The 14,884-nt window shown below is 41.7% G+C and overlaps 1 protein-coding gene across 4 annotated transcripts in view; it reads right to left on the reverse strand.

Annotated features, from left to right (window-relative positions):
- Positions 1 to 14,718, reverse strand: part of LOC126253384 (ATP-dependent RNA helicase DDX42) — a 69,809-nt gene extending 55,091 nt beyond the window's left edge. The window contains exons 1-4 of one of the 4 annotated variants that reach the window (XM_049954679.1): positions 14,638 to 14,718; positions 14,155 to 14,369; positions 12,917 to 13,168; positions 4,525 to 4,768 (exon numbers count right to left, since the gene is read on the reverse strand). In XM_049954679.1, the coding sequence (XP_049810636.1) occupies positions 4,525 to 4,768; positions 12,917 to 13,168; positions 14,155 to 14,360 (702 nt within the window). In that variant the 5' untranslated portion in view covers positions 14,361 to 14,369; positions 14,638 to 14,718. The other 3 variants (XM_049954677.1, XM_049954678.1, XM_049954676.1) reach the window with 3 other exon arrangements.
- Positions 14,719 to 14,884: the final 166 nt, after the last annotated feature.

Consider the following 14,884-nt stretch of genomic DNA (forward strand, 5'->3'; position numbering starts at 1 on the left):
AATGGCTAAGTGCAAATGGCTAGAGGAGAAATGTAAGGATGTAGAAGCACGTATTACTAGGGATAACATACATACTGCCTACAGGAAAATTACGGATACCTTTGGAAGAAAGAGAACCACTTGTATGAATATCAAGAGCTCAGATGGAAAACCAGTCCTAAGCAAAGATGGGAAAAAGAAAGGTGGAAGGAGTATATAGAGAGTCTACACAAGGAGGATGTACTTGAGGGCAATATTATGGAAATGGACAAGGACATAGAGGAAGATGGGAAGGGAGATATGATGCTGTGTGAAGAATCTGACAAAGCACTGAAAGACTGAAGTTGAAAAAAGACCCCAGGAATAGACAACATTCCATTAGAGCTACTGATAGCCTTGGGAGAGTCAACCATGACAAAACTCTTTCATCTGGTGTGCAAGATGTATGAGACAGGCAAAATACCCTCAGACTTCAAGAATAATATAATAATCCCGGTTCCAAAGAAAGCAGGTCCTGACAGGTGTGAAAATTACTGAATTATCAGTTTAATAAGTCATGGATGCAAAATACTAACATGAATACTTTACAGAAGATTAGATAAACTGGTAGAAGCTGACCTCTGGGAAGATCAATTTTCATTCTGGAGAAATAAAGGAACATGCAAGGCAATACTTGCCCTACAACTTATCTTAGAAGATACATTAAGGAAAGGCAAAACTACATCTGTAGCATTTGTAGACTTAGAGAAAGCTTTTGACATGTTGATTGTAACACTGTATCAAATTCGAAAGGTGGCAGCGATAAGATACAGGGAGAAAGAGGCTATTTACAATTTGTACCGAAAACAGACAGCAGTTATAAGAGTTGAGGGGCATGAAAGAGAAGAAGTGATTGGGAAGGGAGTGAGACAGGATTGTAGCCTATCCCCGATGTTATTCAATCTGTATAATGAGCAAGCAGTAAAGGAAAAAAAAAGAAAAAATTGGGGTAGGAATTAAAATCCATGGAGGAGGAATAAAAACTTTTGAGGTTTTTCGATTACATTGTAATTCTGTCAGACAACAAAGGACCCCGGAGAGCAGTTGAACGCAATGGACAGTGTCTTGAAAGGAGGATATAAGATGAACATCAACAAAAGCAAAATAAGTATAATGGAATGTAGTCAAATTAAATCAGGTGATGCTGAGGGAATTAGATTAGGAAATGAGACACTTAAAGTAATAAAGGAGTTTTGCTATTTGGGAAGCAAAATAATGAATGATGGCCAAAGTAGGAAGGATACAAACTATAGACTGGCTATGGCAAGAAAAGTGTTTCTGATGAAGAGAAAATCATTAACATGGAGTATAGATTTAAGTGTCAAGATGTCCTTTCTTAAAGTATTTGTGTGTAGTATAGCCATGTATGGAGGTGAAACAAGGACAATAAAAGGTTTAGAAAAGAAGAGAATAGAAGCTTTTGACATGTGGTGCTACAGAAGAATGTGGAAGATTAGATGTGTAAATCACATAACTAATGATGAGATACTGAATAGGATTGGGGAGAAGAGAAATTTGTGGTACAACCTGACTAAAAGAATGGAATGGTTGGTAGGACACTTTCTGAGGAATCAAGGGATCACCAATTTAGTACTGGAGGGAAGCATATGGGGAGGGGGGGGGGGGGTAAAAATCATAGAGGGAGACTAAGGGATGAATACAGTAAGCAGATTCAGAGGGATATAGGTTGCAGTAGTTACTCAGAGATGAAGAGGTCTGCACAGGATAGAGTAGCGTTGAGAGCTGCATCAAATCAGTCTTTGGATCGAAGACCACCATCACAACAACAACAAAAACAACAACTCCCCTACATAAAAAACACCAATCATTTTCTCCACTGACTCTCCATAGTCCCTGTTCCTTTACCACACAGTGCCCTGTTCATCACTACTGGCACCACCTCCCTTCACATAACATCCCTAATGCCTATGGCCTTACCATTATTGAACATATCTTTCCCAATGCCAGAAGATTCCAAACCAACAGCCTCCTTTCTAGTCGCCATCACCAATTATATCATCACACACAATTATTTCTCCTTTGAAGGCATAATTTAGGAACAAATCTATGGTACGGCAATGGGCACCCGCATGGCACCATCCAATGCCAATCTATTCATGGGCAATCTAGAGGAATCCTTCCTAACCAACCAGATCCCAAACCTCTCACCATGTTTAGATTCACTGATGACATCTTCATGGTCTAGATTGAGGGTGAGGACACCCTATCCACATTCTGCGATAATCTCAAAACTTTTCCCTCCAATTGCTTCACCCAGTCTTATCCAGCCCATCAAGCCAACTTACTTCCTTGATTTTGATTTCTACCTGAAAGATGGGTACATCAGTACCTCCGACCATATCAAACCAACCAACCACCAGCAATACCCCGAAATTGACAGCTGCCACCCATCCCATGCAAAGAAATCCCTTCCATACAATCTAACCACCTGTGGCTATCACATCTATAGTGATGAACAGTCCCCCTCCAACTATACAAAGTGCCTCATTGAGGCCTTCAAAGACTGAATTGTCCTCCCAACCTCGTACAAAAACAGATATCCTGTGCCTTACCTACCCAGTCAGCCACAATGTCTCAAAGTCCCATTGTCCTGACACAAAGTAGCATTCCCTTCATCACTCAGTGCTACCCAGGACTGGAGCAACTGAATTACATTTTCTGCCAGGGTTTTGACTACCTCTTGTTGTGGCCCGAAATGAGGAATAGTCTATCGACTATACTTCCCACATCTTCCACAGTGGTATTCCGCCACCCACCGAAACTCCACAATATCCCCATCGATCCCTACTCCACCTCAGCTGCCAACCGCTTGCCTCACGGTCCACATCCCTGCAACAGACCTAGATACAAGACCTTTCCCATAAATCTATACCCCCCCCCCCTCACCACCACCACCACCACCACCACCACCACCACTGCCCGCACCACCACCACCTGCTACAGTCCGGTCACAAGCATAACCTTTACACCACCTAAGGCGAGGCTATTTGTGAAAGCAGTCATATGATCTACAATCTAAGCTGCAACCACTGTGCTGCGTCTACATGGGCACAACAACCAGCAAGCTGTCTGTCTGCCTGAATGGTCACCAACAAAGAGTGGCAGCTGGATGACCCCCTAGCTAAGCGTGATGCTCAACACAATGTTCCTCACTTCAACGAACCCTTCGCAACCGATACCATCTCTGGATCCTTCCTACAGACACCAGCTTTTCTAAACTATACTGGTGGGAACTATCCTTGCAATATATTCTATGTTCCCGTAACCCACCTGGCCTCCATCTTTCTTAGTCCCTGTTCTTCACCCTCCCATCGCCTGCCCCACTCCCACTCCAGCACTACACAGCCTTCTATTCCACCAGCACATCCACAGTCTTTTTTCTTCTCCTCTACTTCCTCCCTCATCCCCACTCTTTGTCTAACCTCCCAAATGCACCAAGCTGTCCTATCCTGTCCCCACCACGTCCCTGTATGCTCCCTCACGCAGTACTTTACCATCCCCCAACCCAACCCTGCTATCGTTCCCCTTCTCCACCCCAGCCTCCTCCTTACCCCCACCATCAAGATTGCTTCTCCAGTCATGTACAGTTGCTCGCAGTCCACCTCGGTGGCCAAAGACAGTGGTTATATGTGAACTGTGCTTGCTTGAATCTGTGCATGTTGCCAACTTCAGCAGGGTAACACTTCCCCATATGATGAATAACAATTTATCCTTTTCATAGTACTGTCACATGTTAAAAAAATAGTTCTAAACTTTCTTTGCCATGTTTCATGAAGTGAATGTCCTTTGACATACTTCCACTATATTTACAGCTTTAATGTTGCCAACTGTAGGGCTGCTGTTCCAAATTTTTGTCCAAAGTAGTTTGCAACAGTAAAACTTATGCATCCCACAGCTTTGTCATCAGTATATCTACAGCAAAAGCTACCCAAGAATGAATACCCTCTCATTGGACAGTGTTGGAATAATGTCAGAATGCCCTGAGAAAATAAATTCTGTAGAAAGTTGAAGCTCTCCTCTACCGATACAGCATGCACCTACAGAACACATATTTGAAATGAGAGACTTGCCAACACACTGTTAAGAAAACAAAGAAGCCAATGTTGATAGTGGTATATTAAGAATCATGTGGTATAAAGCACAGACTTGAAAACAACCAGGAGTACTGAAACATTTAAAAAAAAAACACACATGAATTACAACTTCACATAAATTATAAAGCAAGTTAATCCAGGTAGAATTAGAGGTCTGGAGAGGAACTTCAAGAAACTAATGAATAATCGGTCTCTGTGAATGGGATACAAATGGAAGGCATGAGTGACAGAGAAGACAAAGATTTCTGATGATGCACCCATTACAGTTCTGGGTGAAACATAAGTGATGAGATGCATACATGTCAGGCCTTGGCTTTCGAGTCCAGTAAGCTGTTTAGACAGTTGTTATTCAACAATATAAAGTACTAAATGCCTGTTACACAAACACTACCTTGATTCCAAGTTTTTGTCTCAGATCTTCCACTTGGTCTGTTGTGAGCCTTTCTATTTCTTCATGTACATTATAGAAATTTTTCTCAAAGTCATCATACTTTATTGTTGAATGGTCTATTGGAGGTAAGGGGTCAATTTCTTTGTTTTTCTTTGGTGCAATTGGATTTCCATCTTCATCATACTCTATTTCTAGGTCAGACTCTTCATTTTGCACACCAGCTAAAGGATTCTCTTCCATGTATCTGCAACAGACACAAGTAATAGTAACACCTTAAAATTATATTACGAGAAGGAAAGTTGCCACTCATTGTATAGCAGAGATGCTGAGTCGCAGGTAGGCACAAAAGACAGACTCTCACAATTATAGCTTTCGACCGCTAAGGCCTTTGTCAACAATAGACAGACATGTGCACGTGTGCACACACACACACACACACACACACACACATTTTAAAATTATTTGATACCACATAATGTCTTGTATGATAAAACTATCTTCCACATACCACATTTCAACAGGTTCTAAGTCGACTATTTTCCCAGCACCTACATCTAGACCAATGTATACAGGACGTAGCAAATTCCCTTTACCGACTTTGAGGACTTCTAGTAGGGACCAAGATAGTTAAAATTAGCATAAGAACTCATATAAAGAAATGTACCATTTTCCTGCTGCATGCAAAACACAGCAACACATGTTGCACTCTGACTCCTGCTGCTTGTTATCTAAGTCCACTAACAAGCAGGGCTCACTGTGACAACCACCGACATCAGCACAGATACACTACCTCCATACCATGTTCTGGTACATACGATCACCAGTACCTGGTACTGTAGTACCTGCTGCAGCTGCAACCCCCTGCCCATACGTCTTCCTCAGTTGCCACAGGGGTCTTGTAAACCAAGTAATTCATGTGATCCCACAGGCACTACCTAAGTGGGTTCAAGTCAGGAGAACGTGCAAGCCAAGCAAATGATGTAAGATACTTATTTTGGAAAATAAGTTTAGCACAGCATCAACAAGTTATTCATCCTTGCCTGCCATTCTGAACAGGTGCATATTACAATCTACATATGGCAAACTGACATCTACCCCTATCACTGTGACACAATTGTGAATTTACGTGCATTACCCTTCTGGCTCTAAAAAACAAGCCACCCCTTTGACACTTGGCGTGTGTGGAGGATAGTAACACCTGATCCCTGTTTTAGGCACATCTTGGCACATATATTTACCCATATTAATTTGCATTCCAACTCTCAACAAATCACATGACAAATGTGTTGCCAACATCAGCGCCCACCCAATTCTTTTGGAATATATATTCCATTATGAGTTTAATATGTCACTGCTAACTACTTCTGGTTTCATATTAACAAACTGTTGCCAGAGGAGAAAGAAATGATACCTCTCAGGCAAAAATCCTTGGACAGGTCAACAGAAGTGACCGATTCCATCCATCTTCTTTGACACGTAACATAATGGTGGTGTTGTGTGTAACGTCACTATGGTGCACTGTGTTTGCAGGTGTCATGTTGTTGTATTTGATGGTGCACTCTGGTGGTGGATGTGGACGTGATGAGTTTAACATTATGCTAATGTTGTTTTGAGTTTAGGTAGTTGATGCAGTAACATGGATTTTGGATGTGTTTTCAGCGAGTTAATAAGGGTTTTTTTTTTTTTGTTGTGTATTTGGCATTTTTGTTAGGTCTGATTAGTTTAGTGTTTGTTGTGCAGAAAGAAGTCTAATTTTATATGGATTTTTATTTTTGGTAGGTCGGCTGTGTTTTAATTCACGTAGTAAACATGGGGTTTTGGGTTTTTGAGTGTTGGGGTTTTGGTTCCACTTTTCAGAGTTGTAGGTGCTTGTTTTTTGGTATCAATAGCTGCGGCTGAGCCACGTAGGTCAAGAACAATGTCCAATTCCTGTGGTTTTGTTGGTGTAGCAAAATGCTGTAATTTAAATTTTTTTGGATATTATTTGTTTTACGATGATGCAGTATTTCTTTACTGTTTTATACTTAGCTTGTCCCTGCCCTAAACTCCCAATTTCCCGCAGTCGTCCTGTTAATTTCATTTTATTTTTGGAGTGAGATATTATTGTCATTTTTATTTTTGCTCGCTTTTGTTGGCATGTGCATATAGTGACATCACTGTCACTATGTTGTATTCACTGGAACAAGCTGTTTTCCCCATATTGATGATGTCGTGGGTCAACAACAAGTGGAATCGGACTGAACCACAGATCGTTGGACTTTTAGTCCAAGACTTACCTGTCAAAGTACTAACCAAATTTATTTTGAATCAGAATACACTGTCATGCACTTCGCCTAATTTGTGAGGCAAATTCAACGTATTTTTGCTTTCTAACCTAACTGTGGGTACAGCGTTAAATTTCTTTCTGGGTGTTGTGGTGCATGACATCATTACGAAGTGGAGTTTAGTTTATGAGTTGGTTGTGTTTGTAGATGTTATCTTGTTGCGGTTGTCAGTGTCCTCTGGAGGTGAGTGTGCATATGGTCCGAGTGTTATGTGGTGTATTGGGTTCATTTGGAAGTTGTTGGTCGCAGTGCACAGTATTTTGGATTGCCTGTGATTGAAGAACTGAAATTGCTTTCAGTGAGTTATCAATTAAACTTTTTTTTTTGTTTATGTGATTGTGGCGTTGATTGGTGTTATCGGTTTGCTGTTTGTCATGCAGTAATGCTTTTTTTTTTTAGGTATGGATATGACTTGTAAAATATAAGAGTTAGATGTTGCGTGCCGAGATGGGGGAAGACATGATGTCCCTTATCGTATTTCTTCAGATGTTTGGACTCCTAGCTGAAACTGTCCAGTGCGGTGTGTGTAGGGAGAACATGAAGTTGGTGAGAGTACCAGTGTCTCAGGCCAGGGACTGTTATATGTGGTGGTGCCGAAGGGATAACCTTTGGCACTCCATCAGACGTGGTACCTGGTTAGAGAAGTTTAGGTTGGCCATGAGAAAGATTGTTTTGATGACTTATTATTTTTATTATAGATCCTCTACCAGTGTTTGTGCGTATGAGACTGGAGTGAGTGGGAGGATGGTTTTAGATTGTTTTCATTTTGTAGGGAAGTGTGTTCAGAATATGTGAAGTATAGGGGTAAGTTGGGTGGGCTGGGGGTGGTGGTCTAGATAGATCAATCGCTGTTTGGGAAGAGAAAGTATGGGAGGGGTAAGTCTTCGGTTGGTTTACGGTTGGTTGGTCGGTTGGATTAAAAGAGGGGAAAAGGGACCAAACTACGAGGTCTTCAGTCCATTTTTCCGATTAAAACAACACCAAAAGTGTCACAATAAAACAAACGAGACAGACAACTCAAAACGGAATAAAAGGAAAAATCACAAGAACGATGAAGGGCAACAAACATGTACATGGACAAAAGGGGACAAGAAAACCATAGAAATGCAGGAAACGGGATGAAGACATTAAAACAACAAAGCAGATTACCATGGCTGGCTAACCATGAGAATAAAAAGCAGAAACCAGCCGCTCTGCAACGCATTAAAATCTCCACCCTAGAAGCACTAGGATGGAGGACACACAGGGACAAAGGACATGCGCTAAAACTTAGATCAAATGATAAAACCCACCCTCACGAATAAAAAGGAAAATTAAATCAGCTGATCAGGCGTTGTCAGATAAAAATAGCGGCAACGAGTCCGGTAACCCAAGGTTTCGTCGCTGAACAGTCAAAGTAGGACAGTGCACCAGAATATGGGCCACTGCCTACCATGCTCTGCACTGAAACTCAGGCAGGTCTTCACGGCGCAGGAGGTAACCAGGGTCGCCCAAGCATGGCCAATGCAGAGCTGGCAGAGGACAACTGATTCCCTGCGAGAGGCCTGCATGGAAGACTTCCACACATTTGTAGTCTCCTCAATGACACACAGTTTGTTGTGTGTACTGTTATGCCATTCCGTCTCCCAAGGACGAAGAACTCTACGGTGTAAGTAAGAACGCAGGTCAGTTTCCGAGATGCCCATCTCCAGAAGCGGTTTCCACATAGCCTGTTGGCTAGTTCGTTGCCTGGGATTCCGACATGTCCTGAGGTGTCCTGAGGTCCATAAAAACACCACTGAACGATGGGACCAGTCCAGGGCATAAATGGAATCCTGGATGCACGCTACAAAAGGATGGCGAGGGTAGCACTGGTCGATAGCTTGTAGGCTGTGAAAGAGTCAGTACACAGAAGAAACGATTCCCCGGGGCATGAACAGATGTACTGAAGTGCATGAGAGATGGCCACCAGATCTGCAGTGAATACACTGCAGCCTGTTCAAAATGGCCTCTGTGGACGTAGGCGAAGCCAACATCACCATCAGCCATCAAGCCACAGGCGTAAACCACTTCAGGGCCCCGGAACACATCAAGAATCGAGACGAAGTGACAGCAGAGAGCGGCAGGAGTAACTGAGTCCTTAGCGACATGCGAAAGGTCCAGATGAATCTGTGGCCTAGGTATATGCGGACAGACCTGGTTGGGAGGTGGTAAAGGGAACGACTCCAGTTCAGACAGAAGGGATCATCGCACGTGAACCGCAATCATTAGCCCTGACCTGGGTCGCTGATGAGGGAGATGAACCGCCATGGGTGGAAAAAGGAGACGATAATTCAGATGCTCAGGAGGACTACAAATGTGTGCAACGTAACTGGCAAGCAGTTGTGCACGTCGGATCTGCAATGGAGGGGCTCTGGCCTCCACCAGGACACTGGTCACTGGACTCGTTCTAAAAGCTCCCGTCACTAGGCAAACACCACATTGGTGCACTGGGTTGAGTACACGCAACGCTGAGGATGCTGCCGAACCATAAACCAGACTCCCGTAGTCAAGGCGGGATTGAACAAGGGCTTTGTAGAGCTGCAGCAGCATAGAGCATACTGCACCCCAGTTGGTGCTGCTCAGGCAGCGGAGGGCATTGAGGTGCTGCCAGCACTTCCACTTAATCTGACAAAGGTGAGGTAGCCAAGTCAATTGAGTGTTGAAAACCAGTCCTAAGAATCTATGTGTCTCCACTACAGTGAGTTGATTGTCATGAAGGTAAAGTTTTGGTTCTGGATGAACAATACGGTACCGACAGAAGTGCATGACTTAGTGGCCGAAAACTGGAAGCTCTGGGCAAGAGCCCATGACTGTGCCTTGTGGATGGCTCAATGTAGGTGCCACTTAGCAACACCAGTACTGGTGGAGCAGTACGAAATGCAGAAGTCGTCTGCATACAGAGTGGGTGAGACCGACGACCCTACAGCTGCTGCTAGACAATTAATGGTCACTACTAAAAATAGTGATACACTCAATACAGAACCCTGCGGGACCCCATTCTCCTGGATATTGTTGGGGGGGGGGGGGGGGGGGCGCATGGTGGACACTACGGGAGGCACCAACTTGGACATGGAAATTCTGGATAAAAATCTGAAGTGGGCCTCGGAGACCCCACCTGTATAATGTGGCAAGGATATGATTTTGCTAGGTGGTGTCTATACGCTTTGCGTAGATCTAAAAAGACGGCAACAAGGTGTTGGCATCTGGAAAAGGCGGTTGGGATGGCAGGCTCGAGGGACACAAGATTATCAGTGGTATAGTGCCCCTGGCGGAAGCTGCCCTGACATGTAGCCAGTAGGCCACGTGACTCCAGGACCCAAACCAACCGCCGACACACCATACGTTCCAGCAGCTTATGAAGAATATTAGTGAAGCTGATGAGCTGATAGCTATCCACATCAAGTGGGTTTTTACTGGGTTTGATCACCGGAACAATGGTGCTGTCCCTCCATTGCGATGGAAAGACACCACGCACCTGATCCGGTTGAAGATGACGAGGAGATGGCACTTGTAGTCAGACGAGAGAAGTATAATCATCTGACTGTGGATCCGATCCAGCCCAGGAGCTGTGCCGGGGCAATGTGCAAGTGCACTGAGGAGCTCCCACTCCATAAATGGGGCATTATAGGGTTCACTGAGATGTGTAGTGAACAAGAGGACTTTCCTTTCCATCCATCGTTTGAGGGGGGGGTTTGCGGATTGTGTTTTCAGGATTTTGTTGGGACATCTGAAGAGGTAATTGATGGGGTTAATTGAAGAGTATATAGAGGAAGGAGTACTGTAGTGTCAGATGCTCTTTTTGTTGTATAGGGAGTGGGGGAAGAGGGTCTATTATCATTTAGTTGTAAATCATAGTTTAGAGTCAAAAAGTTATGAAACTGGGGCATGTACAAATTCAATGGAGGGGTTTGGGGGGGGGGGGGCAGTTAGATCAATCACAGGGAGGGGGAAGAGGTGTTTTTCTAACCTGCAATCTCATTTAGATGAGTACTGCTAGCAGAAGAGCGTCCCTGGGGAGTATTGCATTTTTCGCATTTTTTTTAGGGCAGTTAATAAGATGTACAGGCCAAGGGTGGTTAGCTGAGGGAGTTTTGTACGTTGCTAGGGGGTGGGGGGGTTATGTTTGTGGATTTAGGTGCTTTGGGGGGGAGGGGGGAGAGTTGTTTTATGATTATGTTGCAAAGGATCTGTTTTGTTGCAGTTGTTTTTGTGTGATCAAGTTTCGTTTACTGTGTGGTTTTTATTTGTTGGCGGATTTTTGTTTCTGGGGTTTGATAGGTTTTGTGTGTGTGTGTGTGTGTGTGTGTGTGTGTGTGTGTGTGTGTGCGTGCGGGCGCGACTTTGATTGGCATGGCTAACCTAGTGTGCCAGATTTTGTTCATGGTAATTAGTCTTTTTTTGGGTCTATTATTCACGAGTTGTGATGTTTTGTGGGGTTTTTCATGTGTTCTGGGTTTGCTTTTATTTATCACAGGTGTAGGTGTTTGTTTCTTTGGTATTGTCAGCTGTGGTTGATCTATACAGCTTAATGGAAGTATCCAATTCCAGTTTTTGTCATCATAGATGCATTTTGGTATCGTGAGCTGTTGTTGACCTAGATGGGTCAACGAAAATGTTCAATTTCTATGTTTATTGTCATAGCTGTATGTGTTTTGGTATCATCAGTTGTATTTGACCAATATAATTCACGGGAAGTGTCCAATTTCAATGTGTTGTCGTGGCTATATGTGTTTTTGTATCATCAGTTGTAGTTGACCTATGTAGGTCGAGGGAAGTATCCGATTCCAACGTGTGTCATTGTAGTTGTATGTGTTTTGGTATCATCTGTTGTAGTTGACTTTTATAAGTCAAGGGAAGTGTCCAATTCCAAGTTTTGTTGTTTCAGGTGTTGGTTTTGTGATATCAATAGTGGCGGTCTGATTCTAGTTTTTGTAGTTGATAGTTTTTATTTTGTGGTATCAACAACTGTGGCTGAGCTACATGGTTGAGTGTGAATAACCGATTCCTGTGGATTTTGTGGGTGTAGCGGAATGTGGGAATTGTGTGTTGATTTTCGCTGTTTTTTATGTCGCCGTTTTGTATGGTTTGGGATCGTGATGTGTGGTTTTATATGTTTATATTTAGGTCATCGCCAATTTCCCACACTTGTCCCGTTATTTGGATTATATTTTTGGAGGGAGATGTTTCTATCATATTTATATGTATTTTCATGTTTGTTGTTCTGTTTATGTAGTAACGCCATAGACTCCATACTGGAGATGTCGAGAATGGTCGTTTCCGCCATACTGACAATGTCATGCGTCAAAGCAGACGGGTGGAATCGGACATTGTCGCATTTACCAATACCCCTACTTAAAGCTGATACAATATGGGGACCATGTCTTCATTACATACACCAACATACACAAATAACATGAAAAATATTTATTTAATTGCAGAAATAACATTAAATTAATGGGACAAGTGTGGGAATTATGGGGGTTTCTGAAGGGAACAAACTAAATATGTGACAACCCCAATAACGAAGACATGCCAAAACAAATACTAATGCAAAAATCGACCAAACGAAAACCTCAGCATTCAACATACCAACAATAACAGGTATAGGAAATTTCCATGATACCATTAACCCACACAACTACTAGATCTGGTACCAGAAATTTCAGTTACATATATAGCTAAAACAAAGCCACAGAACCCACTACTATTAAAAACTAAACAGACAAAATAACTACAAAACACTCCACAATATCCATCACTATAAACTAACCTACTAAATATGAACTTCAATCACCACCAGGAAAAAAAACTTGAACATCACTTTCGATATCCGCGTCACAAAGAAAATTTCACAGATAACCCCACTGCTAACACTTCAATCATTCCACCAATAGGCCAGATATCTGGAGAAATTAACTGTAGCAGTCATACCATTGTCCGTAGCAGCAACTAATGAATGACTAGCAAATTTCATCCTAATATCTATATCTGAGGACATAACAGTTACCTAAAATTCCAAATTTTCATGAAGAGTAGGTTGTTATTACCTGTAGTAAGACTCCTCTACATCTTCTTCCTCAATATCATCTCTAATACCTTTCTTCTTGTCATCTTTCTCCATAATTTTTGTTGTTTCCTTGTGTACTTGTTGTTCGATGCCTGCCATGTATGCATCCAATGGGTCTTCGTCTGAATCCGAGCTGTCATTCTTTGGTTCTTGATACGATGGGCTGCCAGGGGCAGGAATGTACTCCAGTGTTGATGTCGGTGTAGTATGTTCATCATCTTCATCAAAATACCTTCAATCAATAATAAACAAACAAAAAAAAAAGAAAGTCACTGCCTCTATTAACCAAAAAAAGAGAATTCAAACATATAATCTAAAGACAATGGGAGTTAAGGTTTAATAAAAAAATCAATAATTAAACTTAGCACACAATGTTGTAATTAATTCTGCAATAAAGTGGAGAGAAGACAGAATCAGTCAGCATATAAGAAAATTATACAATAAGTAGTGCATATACTTCCTTCATTTACATACTTTACAGGAGAGTGTACAGATACAACTAAACTGAAATCATCCAACCTATCCTAGGATTACAGTGATGTTACTGATCAAACAGTATAATGACCTTCAAAATACTCTCCACCTCCACTATACCTATATAATCATACATATGCAACACAATCTTAGCCAGCACTCACAGAAATTAAACATACTGTGAACAAAACACACAAACAAAAGCCAATGTAATCAAATAAACAAAAACATGAAGATGCTGTCTATGTAACATATGGCATTACACAGTAAAGACTATACTGAAGGCTTATGTTGTTCTCTAGACAGTTTAGTGACATTCCAAAATTAAAATCTGAATACAACTAAGGTATTTCAAATGGTAATTAAGGAAAACATACCCAATAACCATATACAGACCTAACAAATATTAAGCAATGGGCAGTCAACTAGATAGTGTGTTAGTGGCTGCAGTTAAACTTTTTAGATATCTTTTTTGATAGCAATATTTACAACAGCAACACCGGCATTTTGAAATTTTTGTCTTATTTTGTTCTTTCTACACGAGTCTACATGTGAGTGTGGTATGTGTAATGACAACAGTAACATGTGAAGCAATTGTCAACAAATTAAACTCTACAAAATATCCACTGCATTACACTGTTTGAGAAAATGTAAATTTAAGTATTCGTTGTTGGATTTTATCCATTCATTCCTGTTTATCGCGTTCCGATGATTGCGTTACTGTTACGGAACCAGAATACTTACTCTTCTTCAGTTTTTGATCTTTTTCTTGGTAAACCGTAACTTGCTGCAAGAGCGTTTTGGCTGATTGCTGACATTGTAGAATACCCATGTTTACTGATGGCGCTTGACGGTGGAGGTGGCAACTGATTGCTCTTATCCCGCTTCAGCTGGAAGCCCGAAAATCCAAACCCTCTCGGCCTTCCATCACCACCCTTGTTGAAGCTCATACTAACAGACTGTAGGCTACAAAAATAAAACGTGTCCGTTAAACGTAAAAGCTAGGTTACGCGTTTGAATTAATTCATTATTTGTGACAGCAGATTCAAAATTGTACAATTACCCAGCAATATATTATAAGAAATTATGCAAACAAGAAAAAACACCAAGTTATCATCACTGGAACACTTGCTTTATGACGCTTAAATAAGCAGTGCTCATTGAAATCACAATGACTTATCCATCTGCACAGCACATTATAAACAATAACACAACACACTTACTCACATTAAATAACAACTTTCATTCTGTGTACATAACTCTACACACAGGTTCAAAGAAGTCACATACCCAAAGATACTCTTGACGATCACCACAAGGATCTTTCTGCTCTGACTCAACATCGAGAGCCTCTACATGATAAATCATTTCGACATAAAGTCACATGATCAAAACAAAAATGTTGAATGGTTTTCATAACATAACTTCAAAATTAACAGGTTCACTTTTTTCAAAAGTATCTACAAAAGCACAA

The sequence above is a fragment of the Schistocerca nitens genome, chromosome 4 (assembly GCF_023898315.1).
Source record: "Schistocerca nitens isolate TAMUIC-IGC-003100 chromosome 4, iqSchNite1.1, whole genome shotgun sequence".
Taxonomy (NCBI): domain Eukaryota; kingdom Metazoa; phylum Arthropoda; class Insecta; order Orthoptera; family Acrididae; genus Schistocerca; species Schistocerca nitens.